At 53.1% G+C, this 26,954-nt stretch overlaps 1 protein-coding gene across 1 annotated transcript; it reads right to left on the bottom strand.

Moving 5' to 3' along the window:
- Window positions 1-29: 29 nt before the first annotated feature.
- Window positions 30-26,691, bottom strand: LOC128903288 (olfactory receptor 14J1-like). The gene is made up of 2 exons (XM_054187304.1): window positions 26,146-26,691; window positions 30-56 (listed from the first exon to the last, which is right to left on the bottom strand). Exons 1-2 carry the CDS (start codon window positions 26,689-26,691, stop codon window positions 30-32), a joined length of 573 nt encoding a protein of 190 aa, XP_054043279.1.
- Window positions 26,692-26,954: the final 263 nt, after the last annotated feature.

The raw sequence follows: 26,954 nt of genomic DNA on the forward strand, positions 1-26,954 counted from the left end.
CAGGTGCCCTCTGCTTACACGTCTCTCTGTTAGAGGATGTTCTCACTAGAAACCTTCTTGAAGAAGAAACGGGAGTTTTCTGAGCTCAGAAGAGTCCAGTTTCAAAGTCCATTTCTCCAAACTCTTCCCTCTCTCCCTGTGCAGCTGAGCAGAGAGTGATGCAGAGGGGTGGCCTGGCTCTCTGCTGCCTGGAGTTGTCCCTGCTGGGAGCTGTTTCTCTGTCTCCAAGTCTCCTCCCTGCCAGTGCTCACAGACCCCATCCCACCCGCTCTGTGCTCAGCTCTGCCCTGCAGGCACCTCCTGGCAGAAGGGCACTGCTCAGAGGCACCTCCCTGTCAGCAGGTCCTAAGGAGTAGTTCAGATAAGCACTGATGCCGCAAGCAAAGGTGATGCCGGTGCTGTCTGTAGGTAGAGGAGTGGGGGAAGGCACTTACGAGGCTTTTGGCAGATCTGCTGATCCCTCAGTGCAACAGGGCAGGAGGCTCAGTCTTAACCTTTAGAGCCCCTTTCTCCTTTCCCTTAGAAGCAAGCTGAGATCACAAATCCTGGAAAGATCTTCAGCTCTAGGATAGGCACTGCCTTGACCATTGCTCTTGAAATGCTGCCTCTGCCAATGTCCTGGTGTGATGTGGAGCTGTGAGCTGCCCTGGCCCATGCAGCACCTTCTCACAAAAGAAGGACCCTGCCCTGGCAGAGGTCACTCCTCTTACCCACAGCTTCTCCCCGCAGTGCCATGGGGAGCTCCCCAGGCAGGCTGAGAGCTGACCCTGGCAGGCGGCAGAGTCCCTGCCCCGGCAAACAGATCCCTGCAGCACAGGGACCCTGCTCTGAGGGACAACCGTGGCCACCCCTGGCTGCACACCCACCTTCACACCCCTGCAGCCGCCCCTGTCCCTGTCATGCCCTGTCCCTCTGATGGTGCAGCAGGGAAGCCCTGCTCTGAGCACGTCCTCCTCCTCTGTAGAAGACAGAGAGCCCACAGGCTGTGGGTTATGCCAGCTTTAGGAGATCCCTTCACGAACTGCAGCTGCATTGCCCTGCACCCAGAGACTTACTGTGTCAAGGACCGCAAAGACTTCTCCCCTCTTGAGCACTCAGCATCCTCCCACTCCTGACTGCCTTTAAACCTTTTTCTGCCTCCCTCCTCTGCCCTCGCTGCCTGCAGGCAGTGCCCTCAGCCCTGCTGCGCTTGGCAGAGGAGCTGCTCCTGGGCAGAGCTGTCTCTCTGCAGCGCTGCCCGCTTGCCATCAGCTCCCTCCATGCCAGGAGCCCAGCCCAGCTCAGACGCAGAGGACCAGCCAAAGGCCTTTTAATGTCAGATTCAAAACCCAAAGTTCCCTGGAGCGTTAATGGGTCCCACTGAGGACCATTACTGACAAAGCCTCCCCAGTGGCTGGTTAGAGCAGTCAACTGGAGGCAGAGATGACAGATAGGCAAAGGGAATGTCCAGGTGGAACACATTCGGAGTAAACCTGGATGGGTTCCATTCAGCCAAAGGGCGAAGCCGTGACCCCCAGCCCTTGGAAAGGGAGATCCTGTCCCTCAAAAGTAACTCAGGGCTCTTCCTGGGGCAGTGAGATGTGGGGATGCTCAACGGTAGGACTATGCAACAACAGCTCCCAGGCTCTTGGGTGGGGAAGGGGAGGCAATGAGACACTAATGCTGTCAGGATAAAGTGCTTCCTCACAGGCATCGGTGGCAGAGACAACAGCCGAGGGCAGAAAGAGCTCATCCCTGTTGGTGCGTTTCAGGCTTTCTTCATCCCTCTATCAGCTCCACCACAGGCTGTCCTACAGTGTCCCACACCTGCACCTCTTTCTCTGCAGGCTGTAGACCTCCACCCTGCCACCACACCTTGCTCTCACCTCAGCATCTTCCTTCCTTTACTGATGTCTCTCCGTCCTCCCTGGCTGTTCTTTGAAACACAAAGCCATGGGCTGATCCCGTCTCCCTCTGGGTGACTTGTTACACCACAGCACTGCCCTTGGAGTGACATTTCTTTTTCCTCATGTGCAGTCTGGACCTCCCCAGCTGCACGTTGCATCGCTATTTCTTTCTCATGCTGTACCTTACGAGAAAGGAAAGGCCCATCATCTCTGAAAGCAGCCTTCAAGCGCTCTCAGGTTACTGCAATACTGCCTGGAGCCCCCACAGTGCTGGGCCAAGGAACTGCACATCCCTCAGCCACCCCACACAGGTCACGTGCACGAGGTCCCGAACCCCACCTTGGCAGACCTCCACTCAGCACTCTCTAGTTCATCACTACTTCTCAGAAATGGGGAGCGACACACTGGGACACAGCCACATGTGTGGGGCCACACCGGTGCTGAGTTGAGGGGGATGAGAACTCAGGTTCTCTGGGTGGCCCACGCTCCTCCTAATGCAGCCCCATATGCAGCTGGCCTTGTTCATAGTGTCCCTACTCTACGGGCTCGTAGGGCATCCCTCGTAGTGCCCAGGCCCTTCTCCTCAGAGTCTCTGCTCAGCCCGTCAGGTCCCAGCCTGTGCTGATGTATGGGCTTATTCTCCCCCTTTCCCCCCAGCACCCACCAAGGCAGGACTGACCACTTCTCCCTGTAAAACTTCAAGGGACTTCCACTGTCCGAATCCCAGAGTTTCTCAAGGTCCCGGTGGACTGAAGCACCATTTACTCAGCTTTTAATGTTTGCACGCAGCTGGCTCATCTTGACTGGGGTGTCTCTCACAAGAGAACAGCATGAGGAGTTGCAGGGCACTACAAATACTCCTTCCTAGAGAAACTGTGGGTCTGGTACTGGTCAAGCCATAGGTCTGGACCCAGAGGGGAAGTTGCCCTTTCTGGGAGAGAGCAGCAGGAACACGTGGGGCTCTGCCTGGGGGGAGGTGATGAGTCAACTGAGAGCTGAAGGGCCAGCACGAGAGGGCAGGACATGGGCACCGCTGTGGTGGGTGGATGTCTGCTATGGATCCCCTGACCAGGAAGAGGAAGCAGATGAGGCCTTCTTCAGACACCTGGAAGAAACCTCATGTTTGCAGGCCCTGGTCCTCATGGCCGACCTAAACTATCCCAGCATTTGCTGAAGGGGCAAGAGAGTGAGGTGCAAACCACCCAGGAGGGGTTTGGAGCTCATTGGGGATGTCTTCCTTACAAGGGTGACTGTGATGCCATGAGGTGAAGTGCCCTGTGGGACTTCCTCCTTACAAACAGGGAAGAGCTGGTCAGGGCTGTAACAGTCAGGGACGGGAAGGTAAAGGTGAGGCTCCTGAAAGAAGCAAGCCCATAGCTTTTCCCTTTTGGTCCTTCCCCTCTTTTGTGTTGCTTTTAAAATCTTCTTTTGTTTTTCCCCCTCACAGCCAGAATGATTTACCAAAACTGGTTTTCAGCGAGAAAGTGGTCAGTGACTGAGGACCTTTCCCTCCTCCCTGTCTTGCTTACCTTTACTTCCCACGTCTCCTCATTTGTCACTCTCTCCATGCCACTTTCTCCACTTTCTGAGGTGTTTTCTCTTCCAATAGAATTCCTTTTAGCGTATCCTAAATGATGTATTTAAATAAGACTAGAGGAAGAACTAGAGGAAAAAGACTAGATTGAGAAACACCAATTGTGGTCTCCATTTACTGTAAAGAGACTCTTGGGTAAAGAGCGCATGTGCAATAACTTACCTACTGTTTCTAGTGAAGTCCTACTCTCACTCCCTTAATAACTTTGTTCTTTGTACATCAAAGGATGTCTTCTTGCTCTCAGATGATTCTCCTCTCCATTCTGTTTTCCTTCCAGCCTGTGCCCGAATGTCCCCATGAACCTCTTTTCTCGTCCTTCTACACTCTTTCGCTCTGTCTCATCTTCTTTTTACCTCCTGAAGCATTGTTTCCTCCACTGACCATCTGCCCTTGAACACTGCAGCTTGGATGCAAACTATTGAACCATACCAGTGTCACGGAGTTCCTTCTTTTGGGCTTCCCCTCCCTCCACCATCAGGAGGTGCCTAATGGCAATAACTCTCTGGGCTTCGGACCTGGTTATCTTAGTTTGCCCTTTTGAGAGGCCTGGTTGACAGAGTCCCCTGGGAGGCAGTCCTGAAGGGCAAAAGAAGTCCAGGAAGGCAGGACGTTTTTCAAGAAGGAACTTTTAAAGGCGCAGGATCAGGCCATCCCCATGTGCCTAAACACAAGCTGGTGGGGAAGAAGACTGGCCTGGCCGAACAGAGAGCTTTGTCTCAAACTCAGGGGAAAAAAGGAGATTATGACATTTTGAAGAAGGGGGAGGCAACTCAGGAGAACTACAAGGATGTTGTGAGGTTATGCAGGGAAAAAATTAGAAAGGCCAATGCCCAACTAGGTCTTTACCTGGCTAATGTCATAACAGACACTAAAACATGTTTCTATGATTACATTAGAAACACAAAGAGAGCTAAGGAGAATCCCCATCCTTTATTGGATATGGCGGAAAACATAGTGAAAATGGATGAGGAAAAGGCTGAGGTACTTAATACCTTCTTTGCCTCCGTCTTTAGTGGTAAGACCAGCAGTTCTCTGGGTACTCAGCCCCTGAGCGGGAAGACAGGGATGGGGAGCAGCATGAAGCCCCCATAATCCAAAGGGAATAGTGAGGGACCTGCTACAGCACTTAGACATACACAAATCTATGGGGCCAGATGGGTTCCACCCACAGGTACTGAGGGAGCTGTCGGAGATGCTCACCAAGCCGCTTTCCATCATTTTTCAGCAGTCCTGGCAAAGCGGGGAGGTGCCAGTTAAGTGGAGGTTAGTAAAGGTGACACCCATCAACATAAACGGCCAGAAGGAGGATCCTGGGAACTACCGCCCTGTCAGTCTGACCTCGGTGCGGGGAAGATCATGGAACAGATCATCCTGAGTGCCATCATGTGGCACATGAGGACAACCAGGTGATCAGGCCCAGTCAGCATGGGTTCATGAAAGTCAGGTCCTGCTTGACAAACCTGATCTCCTTCTATGAGAAGGTGACCCACTTAGTGGATGAGGGAAAGGCTGTGGATGTTCTTTACCTGGACTTTAGAAACGCCTTTGACAGCATTTCCCAAAGCATTCTCCCTGAGAAACTGGCTGCCCGTGGCTTGGACGGGAGTACTCTATGCCAGGTGAAAACCTGGCTGGATGGCTGAGCCAAAGAGTGGCCAAAGTGGTGGTGAACAAAGTTTAATGCAGGTGGCAGCTGGTCACAAGTGGTTTTCCCCAGGGCCTACAACTGGGGCCAGTTCCTTTTAATGTCTTTATCAATGATCTGGATGAGGGGATCGAGTGCACCCTCAATAAGGTTGCAGACGACACCAAGTTGCTTGGCAGTGTCGACCTGCTTGAGGGTAGAAAGGCTTTGCAGAGGGATCTGGACAGGCTGGATCGATGGGCAGAGGCCAGTGGCCTGAGGTTCAACACAGCCAAGTGCCGGGTCCTACACTTGGGTCACGAAAACCCAATGCAGCACTACAGGCTTGGAAGTGGCGAGGTGGCTGTTGGTGTCTTCTCCCAAGTAACGAGTTACATGACAAGAGGAAATGGCCAGGAGTTGTGCCAGGGAAGATTTAGATTGGATAGTAGGAAAAACATTTCTTCACTGAAAGGTTTGTCAAGCACTGGAATACTTTTATTTTCAGCCAAATCAAAGGGATTTGGTTGGTATCAGACAGCCAAGTTTAAACGCATGGGGGATGGAGGGCCCTGGGGACAGCCCAGTCCAAAAATCCAACCCCAACAAATCTAGCCCACAAAGAAAAACCCAACCCAAACACCCCCACCCCAAAAAAACCCAACCAAAACCACCCCAAAATCCACTCCAAACAACTAAAAATCCCAGGGTTCAAAAAGCCCAACCCCAAAAATCGAGTCCCCAAAACCCAAAATCTAATCAAAAAACCATAAACCGAACCCCCAAAAACCCAATCCCAAAAAACCCAAACAAAAAAACCCAACCCAAAATTCAACCCAAACAACCCGAAAAATCCAACCCGAAAAATCCAACCTGAAAAACCAAACCCCAAAAATCAAACCCCAAAAATCCAACCTGAAAAACCCAAAATGCAACCCAAAATATCACTCAAAAAACATAAAATCCACCCCAAAAAATCCAAGCCCAAAAAATCCAAGCCAAAAAAGGTAAAGCCCAAAAATTCCAAAATCCAAGCCAAAATCCAACCATTAAAAAAAAACCCACTCCAACTTCAAACCCAACCGACCCAAAATCCCAGGGCTCAAGGCCAGCTTGGATGGCATTGGAGGAACCTGACCTGCTTGAACATGTCCCTTCTGATGGCAGCCCCACCACTGCGGGCAGCACATCAGCGGTTGCCATGCCACCACCGCCAGACAATCAGCGCTGGCCCTGTCACTGTCATGTCACAATGGCTGCCTGACACACCCATGCAGGGGTAAAAATCAAACCCAAAAAACCCAACCCCAAAATCCAACCCAAAAAATCAAACCCAAAAAAGTCCAAAACCCAACTCCAAACAACCCAATCCCCAAAAAACCCAACCCAAAATTCAACCCAACCAACTGCAAAAATCCAATCCAAAAAGTCCAACCCCAAAAATCCAACCCCAAAACCCAAAATCCAACCCAAAATCTAACTGAAAAACACCCCAAATCCACCCCAAAAAATCCAAGCCCAAAAAACCCAAGCCCAAACATACAACCCAAAAAAATCCAAAATCCAATCCAAAATCCAACCCAACAAAACAAAATCCACCCCAACATCCAACCCAACCCACCCAAAATCCCAGGGCTCAAGGCCAGCTTGGATGGCATTGGAGGAACCTGACCTGCTTGAACATGTCCCTGCCGATGGCAGCCCCACCACTGCAGGCAGCACATCAGCGGTTGCCATGCCACCACCGCCAGACACTCAGCACTGGCCCTGCCGCCCTCGTGTCACAATGGCTGCCTGACACGCCCGTGCAGGGGTGAAAATCTAACCCCAAAAATCCAACCCAAAATCCAACGCAAAAATTCAAACCCAAAAAAATCCAAAACCTGAACCCAGAAAAATCCAACCCCAAAAAACCCAACATGAAATTCAACCCAACCCACTTGAAATTTCTAACCCGAAAAATCAAACCCAAAAAACCCAAAATATGACCCAACATCTAACTGAAAAAAAACAACAATCCACCCCAAAAAATCCAATCCGAAAAAATCCAACCCAAAATTTCTAACCCGAAAAATCCAACCCGAAAAAAATGAAAAACCCAACCCAAAATGCAACCCGAAATTCAGCTGGGTTAACAGAAAAAATCTAACCTTAAAAATCCAACCCGAAAAACCCCAAATCCAACCCCAAATACAACAACAACAACAAAAAAACCATACAAAATCCAATCTAAAAAATCCAACCCCAAAAAACCCAAATACTCAATGGAAAACTCAACCAAAAAATCCAACATAAAAAATCCAACCCTAAAAAAACCCGCAAAAAACGCCAAATCCAACCTAAACGACCCAAAATCCCAGGGCTCAAGGCCAGCTTGGATGGCGTTGGAGGAACCTGACCTGCTTGAACATGTCCCTGCCGATGGCAGCCCCACCACTGCGGGCAGCACAGCAGCGGTTGCCATGCCACCACCGCCAGACACTCAGCGCTGGCCTGCCGCCCTCATGTCACAATGGCTGCCTGACACGCCCGCACAGGGGTAAAAATCAAACCCCAAAATTCCAACCGACCAACCCATAATTAAACCCAAAATCCAACCCCAAAACGTGAACCCCAAAAAACAACTTAAATAAATAAAAAAAACAACCCCAAAAATCCAACAGGAAATGTCCAACAAAAAGAATCCAGTCCAGGAAACTCAACATCCAATCCAAAAGCCAAATCAAAAAACCCAAAATCCACCCCAAACTCCAACCCAACAAACCCAGAATCCCGGGACGCAAGGCCAGGTTGGACTAACAGCGTTCTGACCTGTATCAGGAACAGTGTGGCCAGCAGGACTAGAGCAGTGACCGTCCCCCTGTACTGGGCACTGGTGAGGCCCCACCTCGAGTGCTGTGTCCAGTTTTGCGCCCCTCACCACAAAAAAGACACTGAGGGGCTGGAGCAGGTCCAGAGAAGAGCAATGAAGCTGGTGAGGAGTCTGGAGAACAAGTCTGATGAGGAGCAGCTGAGGGAGCTGGGGCTGTTTAGCCTGGAGAAAAGGAGGCTGAGGGGAGACCTTCTCGCTCTCTGCAACTCCCTGAAAGGAGGGTGTACAGAGGTGGGGGTCGGTCTGGGGGCCGCCTCCGCTGTGCGCTAGTGCCTTGGTACCCGGGCCTTGGGAGAGGGTGCTGCCACACACACAGATGCAGCTCCTCGGGGCTTGTGAGCCGTGCTTGGTTGCTGAGGAAGTGGTGCCTGGCTGGTGTGTGTCCTGTTGTCGTTTGAAGGTGGCTGTCAGAGACCAAGAAGTGGGCGCTTTCCTTCCCGTGTATCTCGGACAGGAGGCACTAGCCCCTTCTGACACAAAAGTGTGCCTGGGCACTCTCAGTGGCCACTTCTGCGCGTGGACTCGCACATTTAGCACGAACCTGTGAGCTGCACTAAATGGCCGCATGGTTCATGGTGCTGGTTTCGCGTCTGGTTGAAAACCTCTGGTTTTCATCCAAAGACTTCTGCATCCAAAGATGCAGCGTCCCTGAGCCTGACAGTGCCGGTGCTTGGCCATTCGTGGGTTGGTTTTCTCTTCAAGGCAGTCTTTGATTAGCCCAGTTCTCATTAGCAGGGGGCCCATTAAATGCTGCCGGCCTTCCGTCCCCTGCAGCAACCTCTCGGGAAGTGTTTCCGGATAGTGTGGGGTGGTATCTATGCCCGGGTGAAGGGTAAAGCTCCCTCGGCCATGGCAGTCAGGCTGTCAAGCTGCCAAAGAGCAAATGACGGGAGAGGACGGTTTCAGGCTGCTGCCTGTCTCTGTTCTTGACTTGCGAGTTCTTCCCCACTTTGCCCGAGGCTGGACTTTCAGACTGCCTCCTGTCCCAAGGACATTTCCTTGGGCTGTCAGACAACAGCCAGGTGCCAAAAGAAAAGGGATTGTTTCCTTTTCTGCTCTCAAAAAAACTCTTCTTGGCATTTGGCCTTGAAAAGGGGCAAACCGGTCCCCTGATACAGGGCAGCAGTGCCCCGTGAGCGGCTGGGACCTGTGGCAGAAGAGACTGGAGCAAGGAGCCTGGTCCAGTACCTTCCACCACTTTCCCTCCGCTCTGCAACGCTGCCCAGCGCCTCCCGCGGCTGGAGCCAATGAGCCCGCTGGAAGTACCAGCCCGTGCGGGGGCTCGCTGTGCCCTGGGGCCTGTCCTCCAGACACGATCTGCGGTACTCAGGCAGCCACTAGCTTGCAGTGGAGGGCCGGCCCGTGGCACCTGGTTCACCGTGCTGAGGTCCAGGGCAGGTACAGTGCCCTTTGCTCTAAGCAACGTGGCACCTGCTGGATGCCAAGAAGTGCCCACAACACTTGGCTCGTGGCCACAGGAAACCAGAAACCTCCCTGTGCCCGCTAACCTACAGAGAAACCAGAGGTTTTCAAGCTGGACTGCTAGGGACTCCTCTGGGCAGGGGTCTTGTGAGGAGGAAGAGGAAGGCAAACCGAGGTGAAGGAACACAGTCCCTCATCATCTGCTCCTCATTCTAGTCTCCAAAGTGTGCCAAAGAAGAAGAAGCGCCTAAAAGCATCCAGCCTACGCTGCTGCAGGCTACGCTGGACGAAGACCAGGAGGTTGAAGAGAAGGCCGAGACCATGGTCGAGGAAGTGCTGGAGCAGGTGAAGGCGCTGGACCAGTCCGTCCACGTCTTAAGGAGGGCTCCCGATGAGGTCAGCGGAAGCTCGGTTGCCAGTGCCAGAGGGGCAGATCCTTTGGACACTTCTTCTTCTTGGGCAAAGCTGCTCATCTTGCAGCCACTGCAAAAGGCTGTTGATATCTCCCGAGTGAGTCGTGAGACTGCCAAGGAGAGCACGCAAAAAGCCATCTCCAGAATTCAGCAGCTGGGTGCAGAATCGGTCGGGTATGCCAAAACCATTGACCCTGAAGTTGTGGAAACCTTGAAGAAGAAGTCGGAGGAAGAAAGGATGTCAGAGCAGAAATGAGAGAAGCTTCAACCAAGGAAGGTCTTGCCACCTCTCAGCCTCCCTCCAACAGTCCCACCTGCAGAGGAAGCAGGAGAAATCAAAGACGAGAGCTCACGGACTCTCCTCCCACCCCTCCCCTGAGGCACTGAGTGAGATGCTCCCCGGCCAACAGAAGGCCTTCAGCAGTCCCGGCATTACACCTCTGGAGTCACAGAAGCAACTAACTACTTTAATAAAATATGAATAATAAAATAAAAAGAAACTATTGAAATTATACGATATGCACAAAACTGTATCAGACTCCCAGGATGACGATCACGTCACCGGCAGGCACTGGGAAAGTCCCAGACTGGACTCAGTGATGGACGGGAGCTGGATTCCCGATCTGGGTTTGGGAATGCACGGTTCAGGATTAAAGTCAGGTGAACTGACAGAGTCCTCCTGGGACGTCGGCCGTCGAAAGAAGAGACTGCCCCATGTGATCCCTCAGCTTTTATACTGAGCGTGGGGCAGGTGGGATGGAATACCCCGTGGGTCAGTTTGGGATCCCCCGTCCTGTCCCCTCCTCCCCGCAGGTGCCGCCCCTCTACGCTTCTCCGCTTCCCCCCCTCCAACGGGGCAAATAACACAGTGAGCTGAGCTTGGCTGTGACAGCAATAAGGATGAGCAGGAGCCTCTCTGCACACCGTTCCTTGGCATAAATTAGAAACAACCAGGTCTTATCACTCTGGGAGCGAACAGCGTCTGGACAATACGCTGTTAATGTCAGAGAGTTCAGTTGGTTCGAAGAGGCTTAGCTGCAGAGTAAAATTACTGAACACAAAATTGGTTCTGCTTTACCTCAAACCAGGACGCTCCCAAGGGCTTGCTTGTACCTACAGGAGTCACGCCAGGCCACACCGTGTCTGGGCATTTTCCCTGCAACGTTTTCCCTCGTCTTCCTCCCTCCTACAGCCCTGGTCAGGCTAAGACCCAGTTTTACAGGGAATGTGAAGTAGGGAAGAGAAAAGCAGCCAAGGTTTTAGCCTTGTGTAGGAAGCTTTGCGGCTGGGCTCTCTGAGGGGCTGGTCCAGCCCTGCAAAGCTCTACTCATGCCGTAGGCGAGTCCCATCTGCAGGTGCTGCTGAAGGCTGCGCCTTCTTCTGTGCCTTTATCCTCTGGTCCCCTCAAGAGCCCTGATGGGCCTTTCGGTTCCCACCCAGGGCCCTCGCTGGGCCTTTTGGTGTCCTGCCAATGGATGGGCTTCAGCTTGTTGTCTTTGCCACGGGACCCCTCCTCTTGTCTTCTCAAGGCCTGTTTCCTTCCCCTGTCCCCCCGGGACCAGTGTGTGGGCCTTTCGGGGCAGCTGAGGGGCCACCAAATGGCCTTTGGCTGCCTCCCAAGGACCTCCATTTCTCTTTGCGTGCTTCCTAAGGCTCTCTGCTTGCCCCTTGGTGCGGCCCTGGGCTCTAGATGTGCCCTTTGCTGCAGCCCAGAGCCCTCTGGCTGCCTCTCGATGCCCACCCCGAGCCCTTGGCGTGCCTCTGGGTACCCACCACGGCCCTCCGTGTGCCCTTGGGTGCCACCCAGAGCCCTCCCGCTGCCTTTCTCTATGCCCGGGGAACTCCTTTTATCCTCTTGTCCCCTCCAGCCTGGCTGGAGCCCTGCCAGAGCAAAAGGAGCAGGGGAGAGGGTTTAGGCTCCAAAGCTACACTTACAGTGTCCAAAGCCTCATTTTTGTTTTCCAAAGTCTTAGTTTGGGCTTCCAAAGCCTCATGGTAGGCTCTAAAGCACCATTTTCATGGTCCAAAGGCTCCGTTTCAGTTTGCAAAAGCTCCTTTTCAGAGTCCAAAGCTGCATCTTAAGTGTCCAAAGCCTCATTTTCAGGCTCCAAAGCATGGTCTTGACGATCCAGCCAGTCGTTTTTAGGGTCCAGGTTGCACTGTAAGTGTCTAAACCCTCATCTTTATGGGCCACAACCCTCCCTTAAAGATCAAAGCCACACTTTTTAGGCTCAAAAGCCTCATTTTTAGAGTCCAACACCTTCATTCTAGGCCTGAAAGGCTCCTTCTTTGGGTCCAAACCCTCCCTTTTAGGGTCCAAGACCTCATTTATACTTTCCAAGCCCCACTTTTAGGTCCAATGACTCATATGAAGGGCCGAGAGCACCATTTTTAAGGCTCAAAGTCTGATTTTGGAGGGCCAAAGCCTCATTTTCAGAATCCAAACTTCATTTCCAGGACCAAATCCTCATTTTTAGCTTCCAATACCTCATTTTCAGGGAGGAAAGCTCCCTTTTTAGGATTCAGTCCACAATTTGGAAGGCCGAAAACCTCATTTTGAGCCTCCCAAGCCCCATTTTTAGGGTGTAAAGCCTCAGGCTTTGGTACCAAAGCATCATTTGAGGGCACAAAACCTAATTTCAGGGTTCAAAGCTTCCATTTCATTTCCAACGCCCCGTGTTTAAGGCTGAAATCCTGTTTTGGGACTCAAAACCATCTTTTCCGACACAGAACATTTCTTCAGGGCCCACAGTTCCAACCTGAGGGTCTGAACCCAAAGGCGCAGCTTGTCGCCTGCCAATGTCCGCCCTCCCCTCTGTGTCCCGCCTATCTGCCTGAAAGAGCCAATCGCCTTTGAGGAGGCGGGAGCAAGGCACAAGATTGATGTGTAAACAACCAATCAATCTTCAAGGCGTGCAGGGAAGGTGGCAGGAGTCAAAAACAACCCTTGGCACCCTGTGGGGGCGGGGCATGTGGGCTCCACCAATCACAGCTGGAGTTCGAGCAGCACACAGATGATTGATAAGCGTCTGACCCATCAGTTGATGGGAGGAGCAAGGCAGAAGTAGAGCCAATGAAAGAAAAGATCCTGGGCAGAGTGACAGCCCAGACAGCCAATCAGAGAGTGCACCACCTCAGGTGACCTGCGCCTGGGCAGCCTGACCACCTGGGAGCCAATCAGGAGCCGCCTCCAGGCAGGGCAGGCCCCAACGCAGGGCAGAGTGACAGCCGAGGGGACCAATCGGAGGCAGCATCACCTCAGGGGAAGGGCGGGTGCTGCTGCTGTGCAGCCTGAGCACCCAGGAGGAGGGCGGTGGGCTGGGCCGGGATGGGGGAGGGGGATGTTGGCTGTGGGGCCGCCCGCCATCACCTCACCCACTCCCCTCCCGCCAGTCCAACTGACCCTGTGGCAGCCTGAAGGCTTGTGAGGAGGGGGGGACACGTCCCCGAGACGGTGCGTTGAGCAGGGGGAGATGGCGGTGCTGGGGCCTCCCCCTCAAAGCCGGGGGTGCCCAGGGTTGATGCTCTCCGCCCCCCTCTCCCCACAGCTGCTGCTCATCATCTCCTTCCTGACGCTGCCCGACCTGCTGAGCCTGGACCCGACGTGCCGCTGCCTCCCCTCCGCACCCCTCTCCCCTGCCAGTGCCTGGCCCTGCAAGAGGGCCGCCATCCTCAACTGGGAGTCGGCCGTTGCCACGGGGGCGTGGGGGTGGTGGCCCTTTGTCCCACAGCCAGTAACAACGTCCCGGCGTCCCCCCCTCCAGACACCAAGGGGCCGTACCTGCAGAGCCTGGGCCGCGGCTGGCAGCGAGCACTGATGGCCTCCATCCTGTCTCCCCCCTCTCATGGCTACCACAAGCTGGCGCTTGCCCAGCAGCACCTCTTCCTCCTGGGTTACAGCAGGACCCACCTCTTGCTCCGTGACTCTGGCCGTCACGCCTGCTCCTGCCAGGCCCTCTCCCACGGCGTCAGGGATGTATGCCGACCCCTCACTCCCCCTTCCCCCCCTGCCACCGCCATGCTGGGTGACCGTCCCCTCCTCCCCACAGTGACAGTGGATCCCCGTGGGGAGCCCCCCCACGCCTGCATGCTGACGGAGCAGAAGCAGAGCGACACCCTGGAGGTGTTCGACCCAGCCGACGTCCAGCACATCTTCTGCATCAGCTTCCCCTCCTCCCTCCACGTCAGACAGGCGGTCGTCACCAGCACGGAGGTGACGTGGACCCTTCTGCTGCTCACAGGTTTGGGGGGGACACTGAGGAGATGGGGAGAGCACCTTGGGGTGTGGGGACACTGCGGGGAGGGGGACACACGTGCCAGATTCAGCCCCCTGACTTCCCCGTGTGGGACCGCAGAGGAGGGGCAGGTGTACAACCTGCAGCTGACCCTATCCCTGACCCCAGTGTCATCCCTGTAGGTGCCATGTCCCCATCGCTGTCCCCACAGGTGTCCTGGCCACACCACTGTCCCCAGCCCTGTCTCTGTCCCTCCAGGTCTCTTGTCCCCCTCCCTGTCCCCGCAGGTGCCCTATGCCCAGGGCTGTGGGGACAGCGGCCGCCTGCTGGGCTGGTTCCATGGCAGCATCAGTTTTGTCCACCTCCGTGTCACAGTGAGACCAGGGGACACTGTCGACCCCACTGGGGGCTGGGGAGGACCCCAAGGCTCAGTTGTGGTGTGTAATGTCTCCTTTCAAGAGTACAAAAACGCACTTTTAGTTTCCTAAGCCCTTTTTCAGGCTCCAAAGAGGCATTTTTAAGATTAAGCCAGTCAGTTTTAGGGTCCAAGGTGCATCTTGAATGTCAAAACCCTCATTTTTATGGTCTAAACCCCTCTTTTAGGCACCAAATTATCATGGGTTTGATCCCAAAGCTTTATTTTTAGGGTACAAACCCTCATTTACAAGTTCCAAAGCCCTTTTTAAGATTCAAAGACTCATTGTCAAGCTCTCAAACAGCATTTTTAGCATCCAGGCAGTCGTTTTTAGATTCACAGCCACATCTTGACTGTCCAAAGCGAGAGCGAGTGGCCCACACGCGTGTCCAGACGGACCTCCAGGTGGGCCCCGGGGTGGCTGGGCAGCAGCCGGGCAGCGGCGTGGCAACATGACGATGTGCAGTGCGGTGTCGCGGCAACGTGACGATGCAACAATGTGCGTCTGCTCTCTAGAGCCGCTTGCTGGGAGACTGGCTGTGGTGGCCGCAGCTGGGTGCCTCTGGAGCGAGAGGTGGCAGCGCAGGGTCACAGCTCCAGGAGAGCTCTTGCAAGGAGCCATGGAGCACCGTCTCACTGCTGGCGTCCCAAAGGTGGACACACTGCTGAGCACAGCGGGGAGGAGGGGAGAGGTGAGCAACGGGCTGATGGAGAGGGCTCAGCCCGGGAGCCGGGGACACGTGGGGCTGCTCTGGGGCCTCGGGGCGTGTGTGGGGAGCTGGGAGGGATGGAAAGGTGGTGGTGCTGGGCACAGTTGCGGGGAGTCGTGCCTCTCTGCCCAGCATGGCTCACGGCTAAGCAGGTGGCAGGGGTTGCTGCGACAGGAGGCGGATGTGGGTTGAGGAGAGGATGGGAGTTGTGGGGCCGGGGGCGAGGAAGCAGAGAGCAGCTTTTGACGGGGCTTGCTCTTGGCGCTGCCCCTGGTGGGAGTCTTGCGAGAGCCTTTCTAGCAAGTGCCGTGCAGGAGGCTTATGGAGATAGTGCCTGAGCGCCCCTGAGTGTGTGTCTCTTTCTAGCTCGGGAGCAGGAGACAGCCGCTGGCAGAAGGACCTACAGCGTTGCTGGACCTCCCGCTCGGGGTCAAGGTCCCCGTGCTGTCTGGCTCCAAGCCTGTCTTCTGCAGGACAAAGCTGGGGGAAAAGGTAAAGGAAGTGGAAAGGGGTAGAAAAGCTCTCCTCTTTGACAGAGTCCCCCTGTCCTTCCCCCTTGTGGCCAGCTGCTCTACAGTGGGCGCTGCAGCCCTTCAACGTGGCAGCGCAGGGGAGGAGAGGGGAGCTCCTGGCTCCCTGGCACAGAGACAAAAAGGAGGACTTGCCAGTTTTCTGGGTTGGTTTCTGGCACCGTGCCAATGCGCGGCCGGGGCCCTGCCTGCAGCAGGCGTCTGTGTGTCCAGGTGCTGGGGCAATGTGCCCTTCTGGCTCATCCAGCAGCATTGAGCCGGGCCCCGGGGCACACTTGAGGGAGAATCATAGAATCATAGAATTGCCTAGCTTGGAAGGGACCTTTCAGATCATCTAGTCCAACCATCAGCCTAACTCTAAGAAAAACCATCATTAAACCAAAGGTCTCTCAGCACTCTGTCTACCCGTCTTTTAATTACCTCCAGGGATGGTGCCTCAGCCACTTCCCTGTGCAGCCTGTTCCAATGCCTGAAAAACCTTTCAGGGGAAAGATTGTTCCTAATATCCAGTCTAAACCTCTGCTGGGGCAACTGGCGGCCGTTTCCTCTTCTCCTGTTGCTTGTTTCTTGGGAGAAGAGACCGACCCCCACCTCTGTACACCCTCCTTTCAGGGAGTTGCAGAGAGCGAGAAGGTCTCCCCTCAGCCTCCTTGTCTCCAGGCTAAACAGCCCCAGCTCCCTCAGCTGCTCCTCATCAGACTTGTTCTCCAGACTCCTCACCAGCTTCATTGCTCTTCTCTGGACCTGCTCCAGCCCCTCAATGTCTTTTTTGTGGTGAGGGGCGCAAAACTGGACACAGCCTCTTCTGGGTCGGTTGGGTTGGATTCTGGGTTGGATTTGGGGTTTTTTGATTTGGATTTTGGATGGATTTTGAGTTTCTTGGACTGGATTTTTGGGGTTGGATTTTTGGACCGGTATTTTTGTGGTTGGTTTTTGGGGGTTGGGTTTTTGGGGTTGGGTTTTTTTGGGGATGGATTTTGGGTTTAATGAGTTGGATTTTGGGTTTGATTGTGGGTTGGTCAGGTCGATTTTTTAGGGTTGGATTCTTTGCCTTGTATTTTCACCTCTGTGCAGGCGTGTCAGGCAGCCATTGTGACGTGACGGTGGCAGGGCCAGCACTGAGTGTCTGGCGGTGGTGGCATGGCAACCGCTGATGTGCTGCCCGCAGTGGTGGGGCTGCCATCGGCAGGGACATCTTCAAGCAGATCAGGTTCCCCCAACGCCGTCCAAGCTGGCCTTGAGCCCTGGGATTTTGGGTCGGTTGGGTTTGAAGTTGGAGTGGGGGTTTTTTTAATGGTTGGATTTTGGCTTGGATTTTGGAATTTTTGGGCTTTACCTTTTTTGGCTTGGATTTTTTGGGCTTGGATTTTTTGGGGTGGATTTGGGGTTTTTTTCAGTTAGATTTTGGGTTGGATTTGGCGTTTTTTGGGTTGGATTTTTTGGGTTAGAAATTTCGAGTTGGTTGGGTTGAATCCTGCCCAGCCCCATCCTTGGCTATTGAGCCATGAAGGAAGATGCAAAAGGGCTCAGCAAGCATGAACATCGTACGGCTGGGGCTGCTCGGCACTATGACCAGCCCGGCCAGTGCAGGGTCTTTCCATGGCCACAGGGCACCGCAGCCCCCTCCTTCTACAGAGCAGCACCGCCAGCTCGGGGCCCTGCAGGGCGCATGAGGAGGCAACCATGAACGGCCAGCCAGGCCAGCAGAGACACACTCACCTGGGGAAAGGCTCTCTGGGGAGAAGGAGTGTCTCTGGAGAAGAGCAAGGGAGCATTTGTTTGCCTGCAGGGAGGAATGCGTGAGAAAGAGAAACTCTTTCTGCAGGCACACGCCTGGGGCAGGCTGCTCTGTCGCTGGGCCAGGGTGCTTGATCTGGCCTGGGGAGAGGGGCTGGAACTGGGGGAGCTCAGGCAGTCTGTGGTGAGGATCTCCTGGACTTGAGACCAGGGATCATGAAGTTTCACTAACCTCCTTTTCCTCCTGCTGTGTTCAGCCTCCAGCCCAGGGGCTCATGGGGAAACAGAGACCCCTCTCTGCCCCCCAGCAGCTGCTGAGCCCTGTAGAGGGGCTGTGGGGTGAGCTCCCCAAGTGTTGCTTCACCCTGTGGTGGGCTCTGCCATGGGGCCAGCCCAGAATGGGCTGCTCTGCTGGTCTGGGTTCAGCTGGGTGAGGGCGAGGGAGGTGAGGAGAGCTGGCCTGGACTGCAAAGTGACCAGGAGAGAAAAAAACCAAAGAGGATTAACTGGGCGGTGTGACTATGCAGGGTGAGGACACGCTCCCGTGGGTGTGCAGTGCAGAGCCAGGTGTCCATGAAGGGAGCGGAGACACGTGGGTGGAGGAGAAAGGAGGCTGCTGTGTGCCCTTGGTGGCATGAACAGACCAGGAAGGTGTCCGGGACATTCATCACCCCAGCATGTCCCATAGGCCATTGCCAGCACCTGCCACTCGCCCCAGGTAATGGGTGAGGTTTGCTGGTCTCAGCGCCTTTGTCGGGGGAACACCCCACCGTGCCCAGTCTCTCTACTTGCCCAGACCTTGGTTGACCCCACAGCAGGACTGTCTGCGACCCTCCGTGTGGGACACGGCTGGGGCTGGGAAGCGGTCAGGCACTGAGGGTGCTGTCAGTGCAGGAGGGCAGACATGGACTGAGCACTGAGGGCTCTCAGGGCATTTTGCCCTGGTGATCTCTCCCCACCCCTGAACCGATGCATCCCACGGGGCTCCTGCACAGTGGGACCGAGCGTGGGGCTGGGGCTGGGTATGGAGAGGGCACTGGTATGGGCCACAAAGCAGGTGTCCAGGAGGTGAAAGTAAGGACGGGTTACAGAAAAGTACTTGGCATTTATTGTCTGTGTTGCACAAGAATGTTTTTAGGAAAGGCAAAGCTCACCTGGAGCTGATGGTTGCAAGGCAGTCTTGATGCCCTCCCCTCTGCCCCTAATTTTGCTCTGGTCACCCCCAGAGTAGACAGTACTGGCCACTCTTCTTGTTCAGCAGTCTCTAGGGCCAGTTGGATGGCTTTCACTTCTGCAAACTGCCTTGACACCCTTTCTCCTTCCGTGGCTTCAGCAACTTTTTGTGTGGGACTCCACACCACAGCTTCCGATGGTTTCCTACAACACGACAGGATCTTCAGTGAACGGAGCATAACACCTTTCATCAGTAGATGACAACTCATTGTATGAGGGTGCCACCTGGGCAGGAGCCACCTCCTCATGAGATGCTCCAAAATCTATGCCCTCTGGACAGTCCGTAATCTCTTCAAGGATTCCTGGAGGTTTGGTTTTCCTGGTCGAGCTCACTGTGTGATCAGCACTACCCGCTTAGTCCATGTAGCGTCAGTCGCGTGATGTGTGGAGGGGATATCCAGTGTAGCACAGGCAACTGCTGTGCCAGGAGGAGCCGTGCTTGCCCATCAACAACTTCTGAAGTGGCTCAAACCCCCTCATACGCTGTCAGGATCTCTTTTTCGGTTGGGGTGTTGAGGGCTTCCGATCCTCAATACCCTCATCTCCAAAGCCTAGAGGTTGACCTCAGGTTTCTCCCGATGATTTCTGCCAGAGGCTCCAGGTGAGACCACGTGCCCCAGCTGCACTGTAGAGACCATTACGCACGGCTGGTCCTGTCTGGACAGACCCAAGAGCTACCACACGAGCTATCTCCTGTTTGATCTGCTCAAAGGGTTGCTGTTGCTCAAGGCCACACTCAGAATAGATCTTCTTTCAGGTTACTCCATAGAGAGGGCTCACAAGCTGATTATAACCTGGAATATGCATTCTCCAGCATCCCACAAGGCCTAAGAAAGCTTGTGCTTCCTTCTTCTTAGCTGGTGGAGACATGGTTGCAATCTTGTTGACCGCATCCGTAGGGACATGACGGCATCCATCCTGCCATTTTATTCCCAAGAACTGAATCTTCTCTGCAAGTCCCTTGACCTTGCTTCTTTTATGGCAAAACCAGCTTTCAGAAGAATCTCAATTGCTCTTTTCCCCTTTTCAAACACTTCTGCTTTGTTGCCCCACATGATGAGATCATGGATGTATTGTACATGTTCAGGAGTATCACGCTGTTCCAGTGCAGTTTGGATTAGTCCATGGCAAACTGTAGGATAGTCGATTACAGAATCACAGAATGGTAGGGGTTGGAAGGGACCTCTGGAGATCACGTAGTTCAACCCCCCTGCCGGAGCAGGTTCATCTAGAGCACGTTGCACATGAATGCGTCCAGGCGGGTTTTGAAAGTCTCCAGAGAAGGAGAGTCCACCACGTCTCTGGGCAGCCTGTTCCAGTGCTCTGCCACCCTCAAAGTCAAGAAGTTCCTCCTCATGTTTGGATGGAACTTCTTATGTTCAAGTACCTCTTGTCCTGTCACTGGGGGCATTCCAGGTGCATTGGACACCACGTGAAAGCAAACTGTGGCCTGCACCCTGCTGCCAAAGGGATTGAAAAAGAAGAATGCATTGGCAATGTCAGATGTAGCACACCACTTGGCTGCCTTTGGCACCAGTTCATATTGGAACTTCCACCAGAAGGTTCAAGCAAGTCGGGGGGCTAAGGCATCTTCTGTGCGAGGGGAACATTATCAGGGCTTTGGAAGAAGGTGGGTGAACTGTTGGAATCTCACAGGCTCTGGAAAATCCCCAAGGGACAGGGGACAGGGCGTAGCTATCTCCATTGATGAAATGCATCAAAGGTTTTCAGAGCCACCTCCACATTTGATTTTCCACCTATAACCAGTGCTTCTGACTTTCTGCTTCACCGGTCCCCAGGGACAGGAATCTTGTCCGGTCGTTCCCTCCATGGTGTCTCCAGTGATGGGCATCAGTGGGGCCTGGTAACACCCTCACCATCTTGGGGTTTGCTGCTGAGTTTTACTTCTCTAGAGGCTTGCCCAGTGTTTGAGGGTCTACAGGATCTTGGCCGGAGAGGACTCATTTCCATACCAAATGCCATAACCAGCCAAGTCTCTGTGCATAGACTTCCTGGATTCCTCAGTTCTTCTGTGCTTAATTAGAGAGTTCTCAGATGAATACATTTCAATACTAAACAACCATAAGGAAGGATTGCTTCCTTCTTATTTTGTTCTTTATTTTTTCTTCTTACACATGAAATGATGCCAGCAATCTCCAGTTCATGTTGATCCTGAATTAATGCTAATGGAGCCTCAAGACCCTTTAAGGCAAGACCCTTTATTGCAAACACTCCGTGGACAGGCTTTGTCTCAATCTCACCATGTCTCTCACCTGGCAACCAGGACTTACAGCAGCCTGTTCAAACCTGAGCTTTCTCCACTCCAGTCCGTAGCTGCGTGTTTCCACTCCTTGGCACCGGTTCCCACCTGCTTTACCTTGAAAACGAGCTGACACAGAATGGTGTTTCCTAATGGCCAACAAAGGAAATCAAAGGCAGGCAGAGTTCAATACAGAGAAGACATGCCTCAGCTGTATGTCACGTCCCCATTCCCTGCCCTGAAGTTCACTTTCCATTCTGGATGGCCTTAGACCAATAGAAAACACATTTTCCTGTCAAGCACAGATCCCAGACTGTGTTCTGAGGACATGTTTATTTTAATATATTTCACATCTATATCTCCTATCTAAAAGAGGCTGGGCGCAATGAAGGTTGGATACGTTGGATAGATCCTGCCTTTATCTCTTTGCAGTCAAGCAATGGTCCCACCTGCTAGCACTTCCCTCCTATCGTCCCTTTTTTGAGATGGCCAAATCTTTATGGGGCGTACAATGGCATAACACCATGGCCCTCCAAGTGCCAAACCGTAACCGGTGTACATGTTCCCTGAGTTCATCCAGGCACCGTCTCCTTGAGGCACCCAGAAATGCAGTGCGAGAGAACATGCTTTGGGACATGTTCCTCATCTAAAGGGAAGCTAAGCAGCCTTTAGCTCCCCACCTCCTTCTCTGGACCCTTTTGAAAGATGCATGCAGCATTTACTTTTTGCCAGATGGCAGGGAGTCCCGCCAGTCTCCAGGACCTTTCCAAGATGATGGAGAGTGGCCTCACTGTGACATTCTCTTACTTTCCAGCACCTCTGGATGTACCCCGTCCATTCCCATGTACTGGTAGTGGTTGAGTTTGCTCCAGTAGATCCTGATTTCATTCCTATCCGCCATTGGCTGTTCTTGTCCAGAGTCTTGCCTCGAGGCACAAAGCCCTGAGAGACCTTGCTGGGGAAGTCTGAGGCAAAAAAGGCATAGAGTATCTCGGAACTCTCTCTCCCTACTCTAACTCAATACAGCAGTGTCCAACTAATATCTTTGTTTTCTTCTGTAAGAATTCCTGAAGTTGGAAATCTCGTTATGATTCCCCTGAATTTACTTTCAGGTTTCAAACTGAGTTTTGATACAGGCCAATGTTCTTCCTGGAGGATGCTGTCCTTGAAGACCAGCTGTACAGAGCTTTGCGCCACCTTCAATGCTCCTGACCATTGGATCCCCACGAAAACTCCTCAGCGTCGGCCAAAGGCAAAAGGACCTCTGAGGTCCAGCATCTGCAGTCTTCTGTTCTGCTTCCTCACTGCCCTGGAGTGCTGGGACCCCACTACTTCAGGGTCACGACAGCCAATCTTCACGTCTCTGACCAGCTCTTCCTGCATTGCAGGTATCACATCAAGGTTGGCATTATTTTTGTTGGCCCATCTGGCAGCTGTGCTAAGACGTTGTCCTAAGACACTCCAGAAACCACCTGGACTGTACGTGCTGCTGTGCTCCTCTTTCAGAAGCTGCCAGTATCATGGCAGTCCCCAGCGAGACCCAGGCTCGTACAGCCAGACGCTTCCCTGGGATCCTTCAGAAAGACTATACCCTCTTCCTCATCCTGACTGTGGGTTCCTTATCTCCCACCATGACAGGACACTTCTACTGGCCTCTCCTCTCACCCTCCCCCACAAAGGCTCACCAAACTCTTCACCTGCCCCAAGGAGTTGCGCCATACATCCAGTTAACGGCTTCACTTTCAGGAAACCCCACTCCTGATCCTTCCAGCCTGTCTCTCCTGAAAAGCCTGTAGCCATCCATTGCAGCACCCCAAGCTGTGTGCCTTGTCCCACCACGCCTTGGCAGTTCCTCTGTCAAAGTCAAAAAGCACAGGCTCTCTCTCAACTTGTCTCTTCCCCTGGCTGAGAGTTTTGGTGCACATCTGGGCTGTGGCACCTCAGGTGTAGCTCCAGGCCAAGCTCGGACGTCTCTTAAAGGAAACCTGGTACCAAGCATTGAAGACCTTCTGTGTGCAAAGGCTTTGCTTCACGGCAGAGACACGGTCAAGTGGACGGCACCTGGAAGCTTAAAGCTGAAATTGGATGTTGATGGTGAGCAAAGCCTGCTGTCTGCAAGAACAGAGAGAAACAGGGCTGGGAAGGGCGGCCCTGGCAAGAAAGAGGGTTTTTGTCAGTGGTGTCTCTGCAGCCCTCAAGGGCCTTTGACAAAGGTGAAGGTGATCTCCATGAATGACAAGGTGCTGCTGACAGGTCCCCCACGAGATTTTTTGGCCTGTTCCTTGACTGTATTATGAAGAGGGCGAGTAAATGTTGGGCAAGAGAAAAAACAGCACTTTGAGAGTGCAACACATGAGTGGAGACCCTGGTGCGACGTGTCTTGTGTTCTAAACTGCCTCACATCTACTGCATGGAGAAGGGAGAGACCTTGCCCCACTGCAGTGGCAATCAGTCACTTGTGTTATGAAAATTTGCAAGTGGCCCGTGCTGACCGAGCAGAGAGGCTAGGACACAAAGTACAGAGGTGCAAGTGTAAATATTTAGTCATGTGCATGAGGCGTCCGAGCTCAATTGGGGTACCTCAAATGCGGTTAAACACAGGGTTCTTATGCCATTCAAGCATTCAGGTACCTTATTATTTGACTAATGACTAACTAACACAGACACGGAGTACCAATTCCTAATCACAGTAAAACTGCACAAAGTAGCTATATCTCTGCAGCTCCATCAGCCATCAGCCTTCTCGCGGCTTGTCTATTGATCCAGACGTCCCCGGAGTTGGTCTATTGCTAATTACTTGTCTGTGATGCTGGACACTGGGAGAGTTTCAAAGGTGTGTAAGAGGGACGAGGATACTGGCATTATCTCGGTTCTCCAGGGGTATCTTTTATCCTTCATGGACAGCTGAATGATTCTGAGAAGTCCTTATTTTGAGGGCAGGGCTGTTCTTCTGCTCCTTGTGATGAGCTGACCTCCTTTAACTCACTTACGCAAGCATGATAAATCAGTACACAACGGGAGCTAGCTAGCTATATATCTTAAGAAAGTCAATTCATTTTCAAACGATAAAGACTGATGGGCATAAGAGTTAGGGAGGTAGATTTTGATACCCTTGGATCAGAGGATGTCTGTGGCCAGGTGGGTCCTGCAGAGAGCTTTTTGGTGGTCAAGGATCACCTCTTTGTCATCCAGAATGGTCCATGCCAACATGCAGGAAGTCATGCCAAGGTGTCAGGAGGCTGGCATGCATGAGAAAAGAGCTCTGACTAACATCAAGCCTGAAGAGGAAGCACAGAGAAGGTGGAAGCTGGCTGCCTTCCAGCCTCCAGGGTTCCGTGGTTCTGTGCTGGAGAGGGCCATTTGTTTGTGTGTGTGTGTGCTTGTCTGTGCATGGGGGAACTGGAGGGATGAGGGAATCCCGAGGCCAGCTTCTAGAGAGATGGAGGGTCTGAGACCAGCTCCTGGAGGGATCCGTGCTGTCTGTGTATCTATAGAGGTACACATCTAACACTAACGCTAACTAGCATGCAAACAGCCCCATCCTCATTGCCCTTTCTCCACAGACTGTGGATTGTCTTGGTCTGGAGTCTTCCCAAGGTCCCTTCCAGGATGAGAGACTGTGCATTTCTTTCCACCACGGGTCTTCCCTTCATGATGAGGGGGAGAGCGCTCACGTTGCCCATGACCACAGAAGTAAGCAGACATAACGTTGGTCCACTCCGCTGTGGGTTTTTTGTCCCACTCAAGGCATTGACTCAATGCTGCTCATCGGGTATCTCCAAACCGCTTTCATCATATCCTGAGTTGAACTTTCGGTTTTCCTTTTTCCTCTTTCCCCTTCCCAAGTTCTTTTCTTTAACCATTGTCGTAGATTCCTCTACAAACAGCCCAGCTTCTCTTTCCCCACAGGCCCTACATTTGCTTGCTTTGTGCCCTCTCTACGGGGCACAAAGATGTTTCTAACATAGCTGTTGTGACAATTCCTCTGTTGGACAGTACAAAATTAGGAATGTCTTTAATTCCCTGTAGTGCCCTGCAACTCCTCGTGCTGTTATCTTGTGCTGATGCATCACCACAACCATGGTGAGGTGCCTGCACGCAAACATGAAGAATGAACAAAATGGATCTTCAGTTCAGGGGGACCTTGGGAAATTCTGGGAGTCAGCCAGAAGAAACTGCTGAAGTTTTACAAAGAGAAGTGGCCAGTCCTGCATCAGGGGGAAGAAAAACACCGTATTACAGTGCCAGGTGGGACGTGACAGGATGAGCAGTGACCTTGAGGAGAAGGGCCCACGCATTATGAGGGACACCACGTGAGCCAGTGGCGCATGCTGACCATGAACAAGGCCAGCTGCACACAGGGATGGATTAGGAGGAGAGGGCTACCCAGACAGCTTGACTTTTCATGCCCTTTCAGTGAGCCGTGGTGTGGCCACACCTGGACGTGTCTGTCCCTCTGTGGGAATTCCTGCTGTAGACAGGTGGGGAGGAACGGGAGAGTGCCCAGAGGAGGTCTGCACATGGCCTCTGCTTGAGGCCCCAGACCCCATCCTTCTGACCTCTGCCATCCCAGCACAACCCCAGGAACATGCTGTCCCTGGAGAAACACCAGCCTCTCCAGACAGCTCCAGATTCCCCTCCCACAGGATGGGTGGCCTTTATGTCATCTGTGTGAAGGGCTGGGGTACGTCCCTCAGTTAAACCCACGATCTTACCTCTCACCAGACACCGACTGGTGACTCCTAAATCCAGTCCAATATCTCTAAAATGTTACAAACGGACAGTCAGCTTTTTATTCCTGGACACATGGAGGAGGAAGAAGACCTTCAGGGGTGAATTTCCTCAGGCATGTTTGGAGAAAGACCCCAGCATTAAAGCACTGCACCAGGGAGATCTTGCTTTGTTAACAGAGACTCTGTGAAAGAGGCCAGCTCTGAGCCACTGTGAAATACATTTTTAGAAGGGAACCAGGTGAAACTAAGACGTAAATGTCTCAGGTGAAGTGACACAAGTGAAACCTTTGTGTAGGAGCATAAAAACCATAAATGACAATATCAACAGCAATGATGAGAAATGTAATCATTAAAAACACAAAGCCAATAACAAAACACACAAAAAAGCAGATGGAATCAAACAGTGCGGGAGTCATTTGTGGAGAGAGGTGGAACATTTCTCCCTCTTGAAAAAAATCCAAGAAATCAGATACCTAATGGCCTCCTTGAGCTCCTGGTTCCTCATGCTGTAGATGAGGGGGTTCAGTGCTGGAGGCAACACTGAGTACAGCACAGCCACCACCAGGTCGAGAACTGGGGAGGAGATGGAGGGGGGCTTCAGGTAGGCAAACATGGCAGTGCTGACAAACAGGGAGACGACGGCCAGGTGAGGGAGGCACGTGGAAAAGGCTTTGTGCCGTCCCTGCTCAGAGGGGATCCTCAGCACGGCCCTGAAGATCTGCACGTAGGACAGCACGATGAACACAAAACAACCAAAGCCTAAACAGGCACTGACCACAAGAAGCCCAGCTTCCCTGAGGTAGGAGTGTGAGCAGGAGAGCTTGAGGATCTGGGGGATTTCACAGAAGAACTGGTCCAGGGCATTGCCCTGGCAGAGGGGTAGGGAAAATGTATTGGCCGTGTGCAGGAGAGCATAGAGAAACCCACTGCCCCAGGCAGCTGCTGCCATGTGGACACAAGCTCTGCTGCCCAGGAGGGTCCCGTAGTGCAGGGGTTTGCAGATGGCAACGTAGCGGTCATAGGCCATAATGGTGAGAAGACAATACTCTGCTGTGAGAAAGAAGATGAAGAACAAGAGCTGTGCAGCACATCCGGCATAGGAGATGTCCCTGGTGTCCCAGAGGGAATTGGCCATGGATTTGGGGAGAGTGGTGGAGATGGAGCCCAGGTCAAGGAGGGAGAGGTTGAGGAGGAAGAAGTACATGGGGGTGTGGAGACGGTGGTCACAGGCAATGGTGGTGATGATGAGGCCGTTGGCCAGGAGGGCAGCCAGGTAGATGCCCAGGAAGG

This window comes from Rissa tridactyla, unplaced genomic scaffold (assembly GCF_028500815.1).
Source record: "Rissa tridactyla isolate bRisTri1 unplaced genomic scaffold, bRisTri1.patW.cur.20221130 scaffold_29, whole genome shotgun sequence".
In the NCBI taxonomy this organism is placed as follows: domain Eukaryota; kingdom Metazoa; phylum Chordata; class Aves; order Charadriiformes; family Laridae; genus Rissa; species Rissa tridactyla.

Coding starts and splice junctions, on each gene's coding strand:
- LOC128903288 (XM_054187304.1), bottom strand. CDS start 26,691: ATGGCCTATGACCGCTACGTTGCCATCTGCAAACCCCTGCACTACGGG. Junction 57..26,145: donor GGAACCAGGAGCTCAAGGAG/GCCATTAGGTAT, acceptor TTCTTCTTCAAG/AAGGTTTCTAGTGAGAACAT.